The sequence below is a fragment of the Micropterus salmoides genome, unplaced genomic scaffold (assembly GCF_014851395.1).
Source record: "Micropterus salmoides isolate LMB-PRFRI ecotype aquatic unplaced genomic scaffold, ASM1485139v1 Ms_hic_scaffold_4, whole genome shotgun sequence".
In the NCBI taxonomy this organism is placed as follows: domain Eukaryota; kingdom Metazoa; phylum Chordata; class Actinopteri; order Centrarchiformes; family Centrarchidae; genus Micropterus; species Micropterus salmoides.
In genome coordinates, this window is record NW_024043372.1 from 37,583,774 (window position 1) to 37,598,054 (window position 14,281).

At 39.7% G+C, this 14,281-nt stretch overlaps 1 protein-coding gene across 4 annotated transcripts in view; it reads right to left on the bottom strand.

Annotated features, from left to right (window-relative positions):
- Positions 1-2,373: 2,373 nt before the first annotated feature.
- Positions 2,374-14,281, bottom strand: part of fbln2 (fibulin 2) — a 65,485-nt gene continuing 53,577 nt past the window's right edge. For 3 of the 4 annotated variants that reach the window (XM_038697913.1, XM_038697912.1, XM_038697911.1), the window contains 6 exons: positions 13,449-13,577; positions 11,121-11,246; positions 9,849-9,965; positions 8,210-8,338; positions 7,443-7,566; positions 2,374-4,031 (listed from right to left, as the gene is read on the bottom strand). In XM_038697913.1, coding sequence (XP_038553841.1) covers positions 3,671-4,031; positions 7,443-7,566; positions 8,210-8,338; positions 9,849-9,965; positions 11,121-11,246; positions 13,449-13,577 — 986 coding nt within the window. In that variant the 3' untranslated portion in view covers positions 2,374-3,670. Of the gene's footprint in view, positions 4,032-7,442; positions 7,567-8,209; positions 8,339-9,848; positions 9,966-11,120; positions 11,247-12,322; positions 13,141-13,448; positions 13,578-14,281 lie in introns of those variants that run through there. The other variant, XM_038697914.1, reaches the window with a different exon arrangement.

Sequence of the window (14,281 nt, forward strand, 5' to 3'; positions counted from 1 at the left end):
CAACATACTGCAGGTTGGTATTGTGTTTTGGGTACATGTTTTTATGAATTGTATTGCACTTCCTGTATGTGTGAGAGAGCTGGCAAGCTGCGCTATCAATATTTTTGTATCAACAATGGAATATGAAATGTGAAAGGGGTCACTCATGGTGACAAACTCAGAGTTATCACCCAACTATACAGAGCTCTTTAGTGCCTTTTAGCTCATGGGTTTGGTCTTTTTGAAATATATCGTTCATTCATTCAGTAGGATAATCTCTGCCAAGGAGCATGCATTGAAGCTACTCTATTAAAACACTTTATGTTGTTTTTTCTATTAATCTGACACTCAGTAGCCCAAAATATCAGTATGATGTTATCTTCTTCTACCCTGTATCGTCAGAGTGTGGTGTTTATTTATATGGTGACCTGGTGGTGAGAGATTCTCCCTCCCTGCTTTCCGTTTGAAAAGCTATCTGTTTGGATGTATTAATAGTGTGAGGTAGGAAAGCACGCACACTTTCCGGGTGGGAATGTCAGAGGGTGTAACACACTATATGTTTCTTTTGAAGGGGTGGAATAGGTGATAAAAACAGTTAAGATAAGGACCGCTCAGACTTATTGTGAAGTAGTTTATTTCCAAAATAACAGCTAAATGAAAATGTTGCTACACTAAGAGTAAAATAGTAAATATATGTACCTGCCTAGTGCCCAATTTTGTGTTTCCAAGTTTTAAGATTTATGCTGCACAAACTCTTTTTAACAGAGAAAGCTAATTCAGTGTCATTGGATCCAAGTAGAATTCGAAAACTTCAACTCACCATGATCTGAACACCCCCATTGTTGGCAAGTCAGACTTTGTCACCTGGGGATTTGAGCCCTGGAACTTCAGACCCGTAGAGTAGAATAACTGACTGAGCTACTGTTGACAGTTTGTTTCCACACACCTTCTCTCAACTTGAGGCAGTGACATCAAATGTGCCAGAATCGGACATATTTATTCAGTTTAAACTTAAAAAGCAACAGTCAAAATGTTGGAAATAATTTTCTGGAAAAAAGTCACATCATTCTGCTGGTTTTGGGTGTGTTGTCAATTATTTTGGTTGCATTTGATCCAAAACTGAGCAGAAAAGAAAATGTTGTGCATACAGGACAAGTTACAGCAAAATATTGAATCACCATTTGACCGATCTAAAAACACTTTGAAACACTTTGAAACGCTTGATATCGGCCATGTAGAGAATGTTTACAGCGATTTTGGTAGCACAAAGACTTGTGGCGATATAGATGTTAATTGATTTAGTATATTCTGAAAAATATAGAGTGACTGACTTCTGAATGAACCATAAGTCGCAGTGAGGCAAAAGTTTGTCACATGTGTTGATGTGCTGAAAAATGTTCAGCTCTCTAGGATGTACGGGTGATTTTGTTGAAGTTTGAATGAGAAATGTGAAAATTTACATTTGTTGTAATAAGCCACGCACACTTTATACAATCATTACCAAATTTTATGCATCAACTGAGTAGTGACCCTAGACCTGTACAAATACATGCAGTCAGGGACATGCACAGATATTTAGGGGGTCAGGGGCTAAAGTGAACTCTTCTCACAATTATTGCTTTTTGAAAGTACAACAAAACGTTAAATACATTAACAAAACTCTGGCACAGTGTGCATGTGAGCGTTTATGTAAAATTGTATGTAAAGACACAAAAGTAAAAAATTTGGGGGGGGAAAGTGAGTGTCGAATCAAAATTATTTTGATAACTTTTGATGCAAAATCAGTAGATGATCCTACCAATTTTTTGGGTCAACTGGCCAAACGATGTTGCACAAGTTCTGAAAAAAAAATTTGTGATAAAGTGATAAAAAGTCGCATAATTGGACATTTTTAGAGCAGATGACCATTGAAGCAAATATGCTGAAGAATTAAAATGACAAAAAAGGTTTGACTCCAATCAAAGTCGTTTTCGATATGTTTGCAAAAACCTAAAGTTTATTGTTATAGCGCCACCATGAGGTGGCCTGAGTGATGCTTGAGTAGCTTCGCTGCTTGGATCCCTAAACTCAAAGCACTTCAGAGAGAAACTCATCTCAACCACCACCAGTGTGTAACACCCACCTGGGTGATTGACATCTAAATGAAAATGTTGCTACACTGAGAGTAAAATAAATTAGTATTCATTGACTTATGATAATAATACATTTTTAATGCCTTACTCTCTTATGAGAATGCACTTTAAATTGCCTTGATGCTGAAAGGTGCAGAGTGATGAAGACTTTCACCAGTAGATGGGGATGTTGACTCACTGTTAACCAATATTCAGCACTGATGGGGAAAAACTGACCCTGGCACTGTAGAATTTGATCTGTACTGTTATTGAGCAAAAGACAACCGTTTGATCATCATTTATTGATTAGTTTACAGATACAAATGTCATGTGTCAGCTGAAACTGTACAGGCTGTATGAAGCCAGTCTCGAGTGTCAACAGCAGACTGATTCATTCCTGCAAACTACACAGCAGGAACTTGTCTTGTGTGTGTATACAAAACTACATAAATTTCACCCTGAGATAATTACAAAACACTAACATAGAAAGATATGTCCAGTAATAAAGGAGAGACCCAACGCTACATTAGTAATCTCAGTGCTGAAATTTACCATACATGACTTGTTAGCATTCAATCAGATCACAGTACTTAAAAAAATTGGGTGGTGACTATGGAGTCTCAAAACTGACTAATCTAAATCAAAAATATAACTGAATACATCAATAAATTACACTATTTATTGTAGAATTTACATACATATTTAATTTGGAATATATTAAAACTTAATTAATTTTATTTGAACCAATAAAATGTTTGTATTTAGCACAGACACAGAATCATACTAATCCTTGGCCTGGACATACATGGACACGCCCACATCATTTTCATATGACGGAAATAGAAAACAGAAAATAAAAAAAGGACAAACTAAGGTATTAAAAACAAATGAGCTAGTGTGAAATAAATAGAAGAGTAAAATACATGTAGTATTATTTAAATCTATTAATTTAAAATTTGATAAATTAAGTTTTAATTTATTCTACCAACTGGTTGGTAATAAAAGAAAAATACCTACTGATTAAGAAAATAAACAAAAATATACCCTTTATTATTCTTTTTATACTCAATTTAATTGTTTAACTAATTGATGTATTCAGTTACAGTATGTTTTTGACTCCTAGGCTTTTAGTGTATTTTGTCTTCCATAGTTTCAAAGTGCCCTTAACTTCTAGTTCTGCATATGTCTTTTAGTTTCTTCAGACTCTCAATTAACGTTTTCACAGGGAGGGTGGAGGGAAGCACTGACCCAGATGCGCGCAGTGACCTGTGCCACTGTCTGTACGAACCAACAACTGGAACCTAAAATGGCTACAAAAGCTAAATTACATTAAGAGAGTCAAACTGAAAGATATTTTGGTAAATACAAATAAGTTTCTCAGAAAATATGATTGTCATAAAAAGTTTGGAGAAGCTAGCAGATAACTTGCCAAAGACAAAAAGTAAGGTCTTCTGCAACATTTACATGATTCGTGAATAATACTTGATTGTGAGGAGGCAATACAAAAAAAGTCTGCACATGTAAAAGTTTAGCACCATATGAAAATTCCAGTCCTGCTCTCTGTTTGTTTGTCTCTAGTGTTACATAGCGCTGGATGTGATAAAGACATAGATCCTGGCGAGGAACGAGGTGAACGTCCCCTGCCTCAGCAACTTCATTTCCACATCTATCAGGAAGTCTTTAGGCTCATGGACTTGTCTCTGCAAGTAGACGGCGCCCGTGAAGCTGTTGAGCTTCCGGGTGCTGAAGTAGCCCTCCTTATTGCCCTTGATGATGCTGATGACAATATGATCACCAGAGTAGGCCGGGGATGGTCCGATTCGGAAGATCTGGGCCGGAATGACGATGTTGGTCTGGAAGCTGAGCTGGTAGTATGTGATGCGTACAGGGGAGTTCTGGCAGTCTAAGGAGTTGCTGGGACAGCTGGTCCGTTCACAGCGTCTGTAGAGGAGTCAAGAAAGAGAGAGAGAAAGGAAGAAGATAAATGAACATAACAATATTTCTGAACATTAAAAACTTTAGAGAAACGCTGAAACAATGTATGTCACAAAGTCCACCTAGGTCCCATTTTGGTTCATTCTTCCTCTCTGTCGCTCCCTTCAGTCACCAGCTTGTCTGCCTCCGCCTACACTTGGGTCCAATACTGCATTTCCTGAGTTGTGATACCATGAAGGGACCAATTATGGACCCAGCAGGCGGCTCTTTCTTGAAGAAACTATTTGAGGTGACTTACAACAAGGTGACTTTGTGTCTTTGTAACGACTGGAAATATGCTTCCAGTAGTGAGGACAGGGAGGCAGCCATGTCATTAGCCATGTTTCCATTTAAATGTCAAGCAAATTTGATGCTATTTGACGTTACGCATGGCTGTAATGAACAAGAAGTGTGGGTTGCAAACCAGAAACAAAACAGTGACATGGACCTGAGGACCATGGATCCGAGAAAAATGGAGAGAGGTTTATGGAAATATGACGCTGACAGCAGAAACAGCTGATCAGTAGTGAGTTACATGTTCGCTACGTCAAAAATGGTTTGGCAAAAGTGTATCCATCTCCCATTTCGTGCATTAACTCTTTTGTGAAAAAGGCAAAAACCACCTCAAGCGAGCGTAAAAGATTTTATGTAAAATTAAGGAAGTGTTTTCAAATTTTGCCGTTTCCATCAACCTTTTCTAATACTAAACTTCAAAATGCACATAAAAAAACATTGATGAAAACACGGCTACTGGCATGCCAGGAAGGCCATTCTTCAAAGCCTTGGTTGAGGGAATTGTTGCCTGTGTGGGAAAAAGCTCAAAATGTGAACATGGTAAGCTGGTGAAGTTACAAGCTACTCTTAAAAGTAGCTAAAGTAGCATGCTACAAGCTACTAAGGAAACGTATTGTTTTATCGTTATAGACAAGAATTCCTTCATCCCTGTCTCCATTGAAGCCTTGCATGCTAATGGCAGGAGCAGGTAACTGCTGCTGTTGTTGACAAGTTCATTACTTTGGTGATGGTGATGATGGGTGGGAAAGGGGATGGTGGAGATGATGATGAGGATGATAGTTATGTTATGTAAAATTGAGGTGCAGTATCTGAAGTTGTGTGGTGACACCGACGTCCAGAATTATAGATACGTGTTATGTTCTGTTAATGGTTATGCATATTAAATCAAATGGTTATCTTGCTAGGGGATGTTGATAATAGTCAATGTGCTTTATACTATCTTTAAGCCCTGTGCGGCTATGGTGGACAGCCTGCTCCACAGGAGATTAAACAACTCACATGTGTCACATTACTTACATGTGTTCAGTCCTACTGCTGCATGTTTCTAGGCTTAATTGTATGTTTCTTGTGTTTTGTCTTGTTTTTTTATGCTTGCCGAAGCCCAAATTGCACACTTGGATCAAATAATAAAATTGATTGTAATACATTAAAGAGGTGGTATTCTGCTTTTTCCTCTCCTTTAATGAGTTCTATACTTTTTTGTGCATGTAACAGGTTTGCAAAGTGAAAAAGCCCAAAGTCCAGGGCCAAAGGGAGTTCCCATCTCCCACAGAAAGCTCTGCTCTGAACCGCTTGAAAACAGCTGGTTTGTAGTCCAGCCGCTTCCCTTTCATCCCTGTGACGTCATAGGGATGAAAGCTAAATGTGCCTCATATAACGCTCGCCAAGCGGCTACTCCGACACGCCCTCAAAAACACCGGTGGAAAAACACTGAGCTGCAGCACACACCTCTCCCTTCAAACACTAGCTACCCTCCAGGCAGTCAGTGGACATAAAGTTGTTACTGTGATGTAGAGACAGAGCTCAGTTAAAACTTTATGGATGAAAGATACTTTTGTTACAGATTAATAACTCACCACTCTGAAACTCTCGCTCCAGTCCATGTTGCCAAGCTGGTCGGCAACATGTACAGCTGAAACAAAGCTGTGTTTACCGGCTTCCAGCTGACCCGCCCTTCTCTGCTTCTGATTGGCTAGTAGTCCTTAACTAGGAACTGCACATGTGCAACTCCCAACAAAGATCATTTAGAGACAAGATGTATCACTCCATAGCTAAAAAGAAGCCTTCAACACAGGGTGAAAAGAGGAGCTGCAGCAATGTGCAGGATGACAAAAAATGTGGTGTTTTTTGAAAATGAAACCATGTAAACCTGTTGTGGTGCAACCTCTAAATAATAATATTTTGTGGTGTCATTTGTTATAACACAAAACATCTTTTGTTAGCAGTGTTGTTCCACACACTTCACTGATGAATGAATGGCAAGGAATTTATGTATACTATTAATTAACTTTCACTTCTCTCTTTCTGTCAGAATACACCCCCTCTCTATTGCTGTTTCATTCTCTCCTGAATCAGAAGAGTGTGGATGCGGGATCTGTGCAGCAGATAAAATGTAGCAATAGCCCAAAGTTACCAGACTGCTACTGGGAAAATGTAGTTAACCTGGTTACACATTCAGTATTGCTAGTCCCCATCTCTGCCCCCTGCTGCGAGGATTAAATGAAAATAGAAATGAGGAAAAAAGCAAAGCAATACTGTGTAGCTGGGGATAACGGTTGTCCTACAGTAGCTACTTGCAGGGCTTTTCCAGCCTGTATTCTGGTGCTTTGTGACTGCTTATCCATCATATCACAATTTACAGCCTTAAAAGTTGAGGTAGTGCACCATAACATTTCCACAGCTTATGCCAAAACAGTGTCTTGGAACCTGCGCCAATGAATCAGAGTGGCACTAAAGGCAGAGCAAGAGACATTTTAATCTGAGCCATGTGTCCATGGCTGCCAAGTCTACTCATGAATGAAAGATGTCTGTCCATGCTGAGCCTGGCCACGTTACACTGAGGCTAATAAGGTGTCTCTTGATAACATTGATAAGAGGCCTCCTGTGGGCTGTGTGCAGAATGTGTGTGCTATTGAGTCCAGAGACAGCCCCGGCAAGCACCAAGCTGATCAAAGCCATCTGACTTCATCATACCGCTCGATGGGAGTCATGTTCAGTTGCCAGCCAGCCTCTATAGCTGCCACAGGTTCATAGCTAACAAGGCCCTTCTGTGCAGCAGACTGCAGTGCAAGGACATGGATGTACAGTAATTCTCATTAGAGGGGCACAGGCTGAGAGGAAACCTATTGAATATCCCACATATGCAGGTCAATGCTTAAAGGGGCAGTATTTCAGGTTTTATATGCCCAGGATACCACAAAGTAACCATTATGCTATATATTAGAGACTTTATTGGTCCCACTTACTAATAAAACTTAGACAATGCTCTGCATAGGCTTAACTTGATCATCAAATAAGAAAAAGGCAACACTGGAGCCAAACATTTCAAGATTCCGAAGATGCCGAGAGAAAAAGGTAACTCACGTGTCTAACACCCTCTTGTAGTTGGGAGGGCAGTCAAAGGAGAGACATCTGAAGCCTCCCTGGAGGTTATAGCAGGTCTGTCCATGTGAACAGTTGTGGGTGCCAGTTTTGCATTCGTCAATATCTGGAAAAAATAATAAACAAAAGTGAGAATCTCACTGACAGTGTTTTAGCAGTTTGATTTTGAACAGGCTGTCTTGTAATTCATCATCGTCACAGCTGTGATTGTTATGTGACAACCCTCATAATGCAGAGTTTAGGAATGTGTGGAGATGTTTCTCTCATTCGTTTTTTTTACACAGGCATTCATCTCGGTTTTAATTATTTTTACACACACATGAGACAGAAAAGGTTCATTTTCAGTTTTATTTTAATTTCTTCTTTAGAAAAAGTTACTTTTTCTTAAAGTTTCTACAGTGCCTTTTACTTAAAGCTAAAACCGAGATGTAAGATAAATGAGTAATGGCATATTGCCGAGTACTTGATACCACATTTATAAATGAATGCACAGATGAATTCAACTGCACACTATCTCCATCAACATAGTTTAAACTAGGGTGTTTTTCTCTTGACATAAATCAGTTTAAATGAAGAAAACGTAATAAGATCCAAAACGTACTAAGATAAGATAATAATAAGTAATAAGATGTTAGAAAACTGCCAGAGATGAAAAAGGTAATAAATAAATCCATTTCATAATGTGTTCCAAATCTTTCATGGGCATGTCTGTGGAACAAGCTATGGTATGTTGTTCACAGGGGCCTCACCTCTGCAGGTGCGTCCATTAGAAGACATGACATATCCATGAGCAGGACAAGTACACTGGTAGCTGCCAACAACATTCACACACTGAAAGGCACAAAGGTTCCCGATGCTCTGGGAGCACTCATCAAGATCTGTTAAAAACACACATCTCGTCAGTCAGATTAGAGCCCTGTGTGGAAGCCAAAGGATTCAAATAAAGGTTCCAATAAGGCATCAGGACCTTTTCTCTTTATCTTTGTGTGTGTGTGTGTGTGTGTGTGTGTGTGTGTGTGTGTGTGTGTTTTCTATGCCTGCGTGACTGTGTTTTTCGTGTGTGGGGGATTAGCAACAGAAGCTACCTTAAGGCCCTGTCACCCAAGACAAAATAAAATCTCTTATCTTTCATGCTGCTGTCAATCTGCCCTTGCATTCATGGAAACATTGTATAATTATTTGGATCAATGACACTTAACATAAGCAATTTTAGGAGCTAAACTTCCTTCACCCATTCAGTCCTGACAGAGAAGGGTCCACTGTATTTCCCATATTCTGTTTCCCTACAGAGCTTCAATGTTACACCATACAGTTTAAACTGCTGCAGACACATCAGCTGCAGTCTCTACCAGAGAAAGTACTGCACAGCTGATCTGTTCCTTTACTGTATTCACCTCCGGTACACTGTGCATGTGTATGTTATGAATATGCAGAGACTTGATACTATTTTGCCCTTTTTTCAAGCCCTGAAATGCAGACAGTTACTGATGAGACCAGACTACCAATCAGTTTTCTGCAAAATGCCTTGTATCTGCAGGCGAGTTGAAGGTGCAGCACATTCCTGCCTTACATACCTTACTTTCACAACACATACACAATTATTGACATTTCACTTTTGTGTCCTCATTTGGTTGATACTGATATTGTTTCTCCTGCCAGGTTCCTATCATATATCCTATTTTCTGCTGTAGAGAAAAGGCTACCATAACAACTACTATTAAAGGCTCATTTAAAGCCTCTCTATATAGATTTTTATGTGAGTATAGCATTATTGTTTTTATTTTTTTTACAAATTATTGATTGGAATTATTGACTCGTCCTGCACGAGGCGGGTGCAGGACGGGGTATGGATCTTTTTGGGGATGTATGGCTTACATTGGTGTCTGCTACATTGTCTTTTTCGACACAAACATCAAACACTTAAACATGTAATGGCTTTAAAGCTGCACTGTTCTTTCCTTTGCCTTCACAGCCAGTGAACACTCCCTGGCCACTTTACTGGGTACACCAATACAAACTAATTCAATCCAATAGAACAGCCATGCAACATATTCTACCTTTATATAACCCCATATTGAGAAACACCTCTGAATATAATACAGTATAGTTCAACAAAACCATAAACTTCAACCTCAATAATAACCATGTAGTTAAATGAAGACCTCCTCTCTGACATATAATTGCCTTATGAAGTTGTTGTTACTAACATGTTAGAAATCAGTCAGATAATTATACATCCAGCAGATTTATTTCTAATATTCATTTGAAGTAGTGTGTCTGTCCAACTGGCTAATGTACAGTAAGTCCAGTATTCACTCTACTTTAAGATTTGTTCTGGTCCCCAACCAACTCTACCAGTTTCTACGTAGTAAGCTCGGTAGAAAATACCTTCACAGGTGTGTCCATCCTCTTTCAGGTAGTAGCCATGGTGGCAGTAGCATTGATATGAGCCATAGATGTTGGCGCACTGCTGGCTACAGGGGTTTTTGTCACATTCATTTACATCTAAGCACAGAAAAGAAAAGGCATGATTAGAAATATTCCTGATTTTCATATTCTGAAAGGATAACCCTGGCCTTATTCTGTATTGTTCTTATTGTCAACAAATCAGCAGGACAGTGTGTGACAGTGAGTCAGAATAAACTGCAGTGCGTGTTTTCATGGTAATGAAGGAACATGTCACCAAGTGCAACAGTGTGGCTCACTGATGTGTTTTAACAATTTCTGGATGAATTTGGAGCTCTATGGCTCAGAGGAAAAAGATCAGGCTCTGGTTACATACACAATACTTGTCAGTAGGTTCATTGTTGTTTTTTTGTCCTTTCATGGGATTTGTTGAAAATAAAAATATAAAATACTGCCAGCCTCATCTTTTCATGTAATAAATTCCACCTTCTGTTCCTGTAACAAAGTCGTTTGTGTACTTTGTACTTTGTGTATTTGCAATTTTACTTTTAATGACAAAAAAGGAGTTACTATAGTGATTTCTTAGGAAGAAGTATTGTGGCATTACCACTTCAGTCATTTTGACGGTGCAATGATGGTCTGAAATGCAATTTGTTATTATATGTTATAACAGCTTTCCTAAGGAAGACAAGCTTCAAGTGTCTGGAATGTAATCTGAAAAGCATTAATCAAAATTTAATTATGTTGCTCAGAGAAGCTTTTGTGAAAAAAAACCCAGATACATGCAAAGCTTCACCTTTGGATTGTGAACAGAAACCTTCACTGAACTTCACTTGATTAAGTTCCCTGAATAATTGCTGTGACAAGCTGAATTTAATGTGAATCACACTTCTGGTCAGCTTTGCTCTTAGAAGCACAACCACGTCTTCAACACGCTGATGATTGATGGTGCCTCAACCTGGAAATCATTATGTACCAGACGGTTCAGCATCAGATGATCAGAGACTAAATTCAATTCCAACAGAAAACAGCTTTTGCTAATAACAAGGCTAACAAAGGACTCATAAACAGTTTTCTATCAATATATATCATCTCCAAAGTCTGTGCGAAGGCTACATTTAGCTTTTGATGCCAACGCTCTCCCCAGAGGCTTACCTCTATGCCTTAAGTTTTTCAAGGAATATTAGACAGTCCACTTAAACAAGGTGGCATTTAAATTCTCAATCTGTTGGAGAACAAAACTGTCTATCTTACCTTCACAGTTCTTGCCATCAAATGCTAGGGAGAAGCCAGCTGTGCATGAGCAGTGGTAGGAGCCTGGGGTGTTTTCACAGGTCTGGGCACACAGCCTGCCAGGATAGCGCCAGCACTCATTTACATCTGTCAGTGCAGGAGTGGGAGCTATTAGACAGCAGACAGATACCTCCGGGCCACTGAGGACTCAATGCCCGTTCTCATTCAGACACTCAGAAAACAATGCTGTTGGCTTATTTTAGATAACCCTACATATATCTATTTAACAATAAGCCATACATCTCACAGGGGTTTTTAAATTAAAATGTCACTGAAGTGGCAAAATTCAAACCTATAGAAGGGTTTCCAGTTAAACAATTGATGATGGTAGAAAACACGTGACCGCAATGTCATGTTACATGGTACATGGCATTCCAGTGAGAACTGACAGCTAGTAGCAGTGATAATACTAACCCAGACTACACAACCTTTTCTCTTACAGGTACTGAGAAAGTAACTGTGGGTGGGTCCCAAACCATCAACTGGCAGCACAGGTTAGGTTTAAGCACAGAAGCACCCTCACAGTAGCATCATCAGCATAAAATAACATGTTAGCATAGATGAAATTCCTGCTGCTCGCCTCACATTAAGGTTAAGAGCATAGAACAAAAGCCCCTCCTCACATTACAACAATGAGGTAAATGTATTCATCATATTACAATAGGGAGGTAAAATGAGCTGCAGGTTATAACTCCCTTTATGCTACAAAAAGCAAAGGACATATAAAAAAAACTACAAGTTGAGAATGAATTGGAATTGAGTCTCAGAGCCTGAGGGAAAAAGCTGCTCTGCAGTCTGATGAAAATTCTCTATCTCTTCCCAGAAGGCAGCAGGGTGAACAGGCTGTGGCTGGGTGGGTACTGTCCTTTAGTATCCTTTGGGCTCTGCGAAGGCACCGATATCACTGATGCTCAGGAGATGGGTACCAATGATCTTCTGAGCAGTTTTAATCCCCCGCTGCAGAGCCCTCCGGTCCTGGGCCGTGCACATCCCATGCCAGTTAGTGAAGTTTCCAGTCAGGATGCTTTCTGTTGCTCCTCTGTAAAAGCTGACAAGAACTTGGCGTGGGAATTTAGCTTAAGTTTCTTTAAGAAATCCATTTGTTTCTGAGCTTTCTTCACCAGCGTGGAGATGTGAGACGACCACGGCAGCTTCTCTGTGATGCTGATTCCCACGAACCTGAAGCTGTTCACCTGCTCCAACTCAGCTCCACTGATGTAGACAGGAGTTTATGTCTTTATCTCATTTTTCCTAAAATCAACCTACTGAGATGAACAGCTGGCTGTTGTAACTTTCCAGTTCGGGCGCAACAACATGACTTCATTAAAAGTGCGTCAGTCACACCACAGATGGTGGAAAGCATAGCAGAAAGCATGACACAAGTATGGCATTCATGTTTGTGTATTCATGTATTAACTAGAGGAACGCTACAGTCTGCTATTTTCAGTCTCTTCAGTGGAGCGGAAGCTTTAAGTCACATGCTTCACAACATCATGTTTATTTGCTATGTCTGTTTCCATTGCACTTTGTCACATTTTATTTTTATCAACATACCAGCTTTTCTACCTCAGCCAAGCATAAAACTATTTTACAATATTGCATTCAATATTTATTTTGCAATTATTTTTCAAATTTATGTTTTTTATGTGTAAATTGCAAATGTACATAAAAACAGGTGGATGGAAACACTTTGCGTTTGGGTCCTCTTTCCTGTTGCCTAGTGCCTTGAACTGTATAGTACTGCAGAAGTTACCTATGACAAGTCCAGCTGTGAAACGTGTAACCAGCATGTACTCTGACTGTGAAGAGTCTTTGTAGGACTTGCCCTCAGTGTGGGCCTTCCTGTCCTCTGCCAGTGCAGATCACTTTGTCCTCAGAAGTTAGAGGTGATCAATACGCTGTGCATGGTCTGTGATATTATTTGAAGACACCACATATTTCTTGGAGAATTCTGTGCTGGAGATGGGTTGGTCCAGCTGTACTGTGGGGTTAAGTTGGGATGTGAGGTCCAATGAGGTTTAGGTAGGAATGGGACATACCAAACATATTAAAATGTATTTAAAGTAAACACAAAATACAACCATTTAAAGTTGTAAGTCCCTCCCCTATTGCCAAAATAAAACACATCAGTCTCTCTCCAGTGCTTAGGATGTGCCTCACTCATCAATAGACAACAGTCCCTAAACTTGCAAGATTTTTTTCTTCTTCTGGGCAAGTTTTGGCTTCAAAAACTGATTGGACGAGTAAACCTCCAATCTGCCTGTCATCACCTGACACAGCGATACATACCGGTGCAGACTTTGCGGAGGGCGTCATACTGGTAGCCCGTCTGACAGTCACAGCGGTAGATGCCAGGGAGGTTGTGACAGATCTGGCCCACTCCACAGCGGTGCGTCCCCATCTGACACTCATCAATGTCTAGACAAACAGAGAGAAAGATAAAGTACCTCAGCAATGACCCACTCTGCACCTGACAACTCCTACTCACACCACTGGACTTGGTACAAACACACACTCAAAAATACATACACAGTCCTTTTTCGTGGTCATCACTTTGGCTTTAAATTTAACTCTTTAAACTTGGAAGACTACTGTGAACTGTGGTACATATAAAAACAGCAGTTTTTTAATCATTGATACATCATTGACGTCATTTATTGAGCAAAGCTGCTAAAGAAATCCTGGTTCACACTTTTCCCCATTTCTCTGTTTAGTGTTAAGTGAATATGTTTGTGTTTAGAACTGTTGGTCAGAGAAAATAAGCCAAATGAACATGTCACCTTGGGTCTGGGGAATTGTGATGGCATTTGTCCTAATTTTGTGACATTATATAGATTAAACAATTGATTGATCAATCTAAACTGGACTAAGGGCCCTATTTTAATGATCACAGCGCACGGCGTGAAGCACGTGGTGCAGTTACGTTTGGGGCAAAGGGTTGTACATAGTCTGTGAATTAGTCAGAGGTGTGTTTTGGGGGTACCATGTACAGTACACCAATCAGAGTGTGCTTGTACCATGACGCATTGCTATTATAATGGCGGATGAATGACATATTATTAAAACATCAATTGATTGATTGCATTGCAGACTCACAGCAGAGAGGAGGATACGGACAGAAG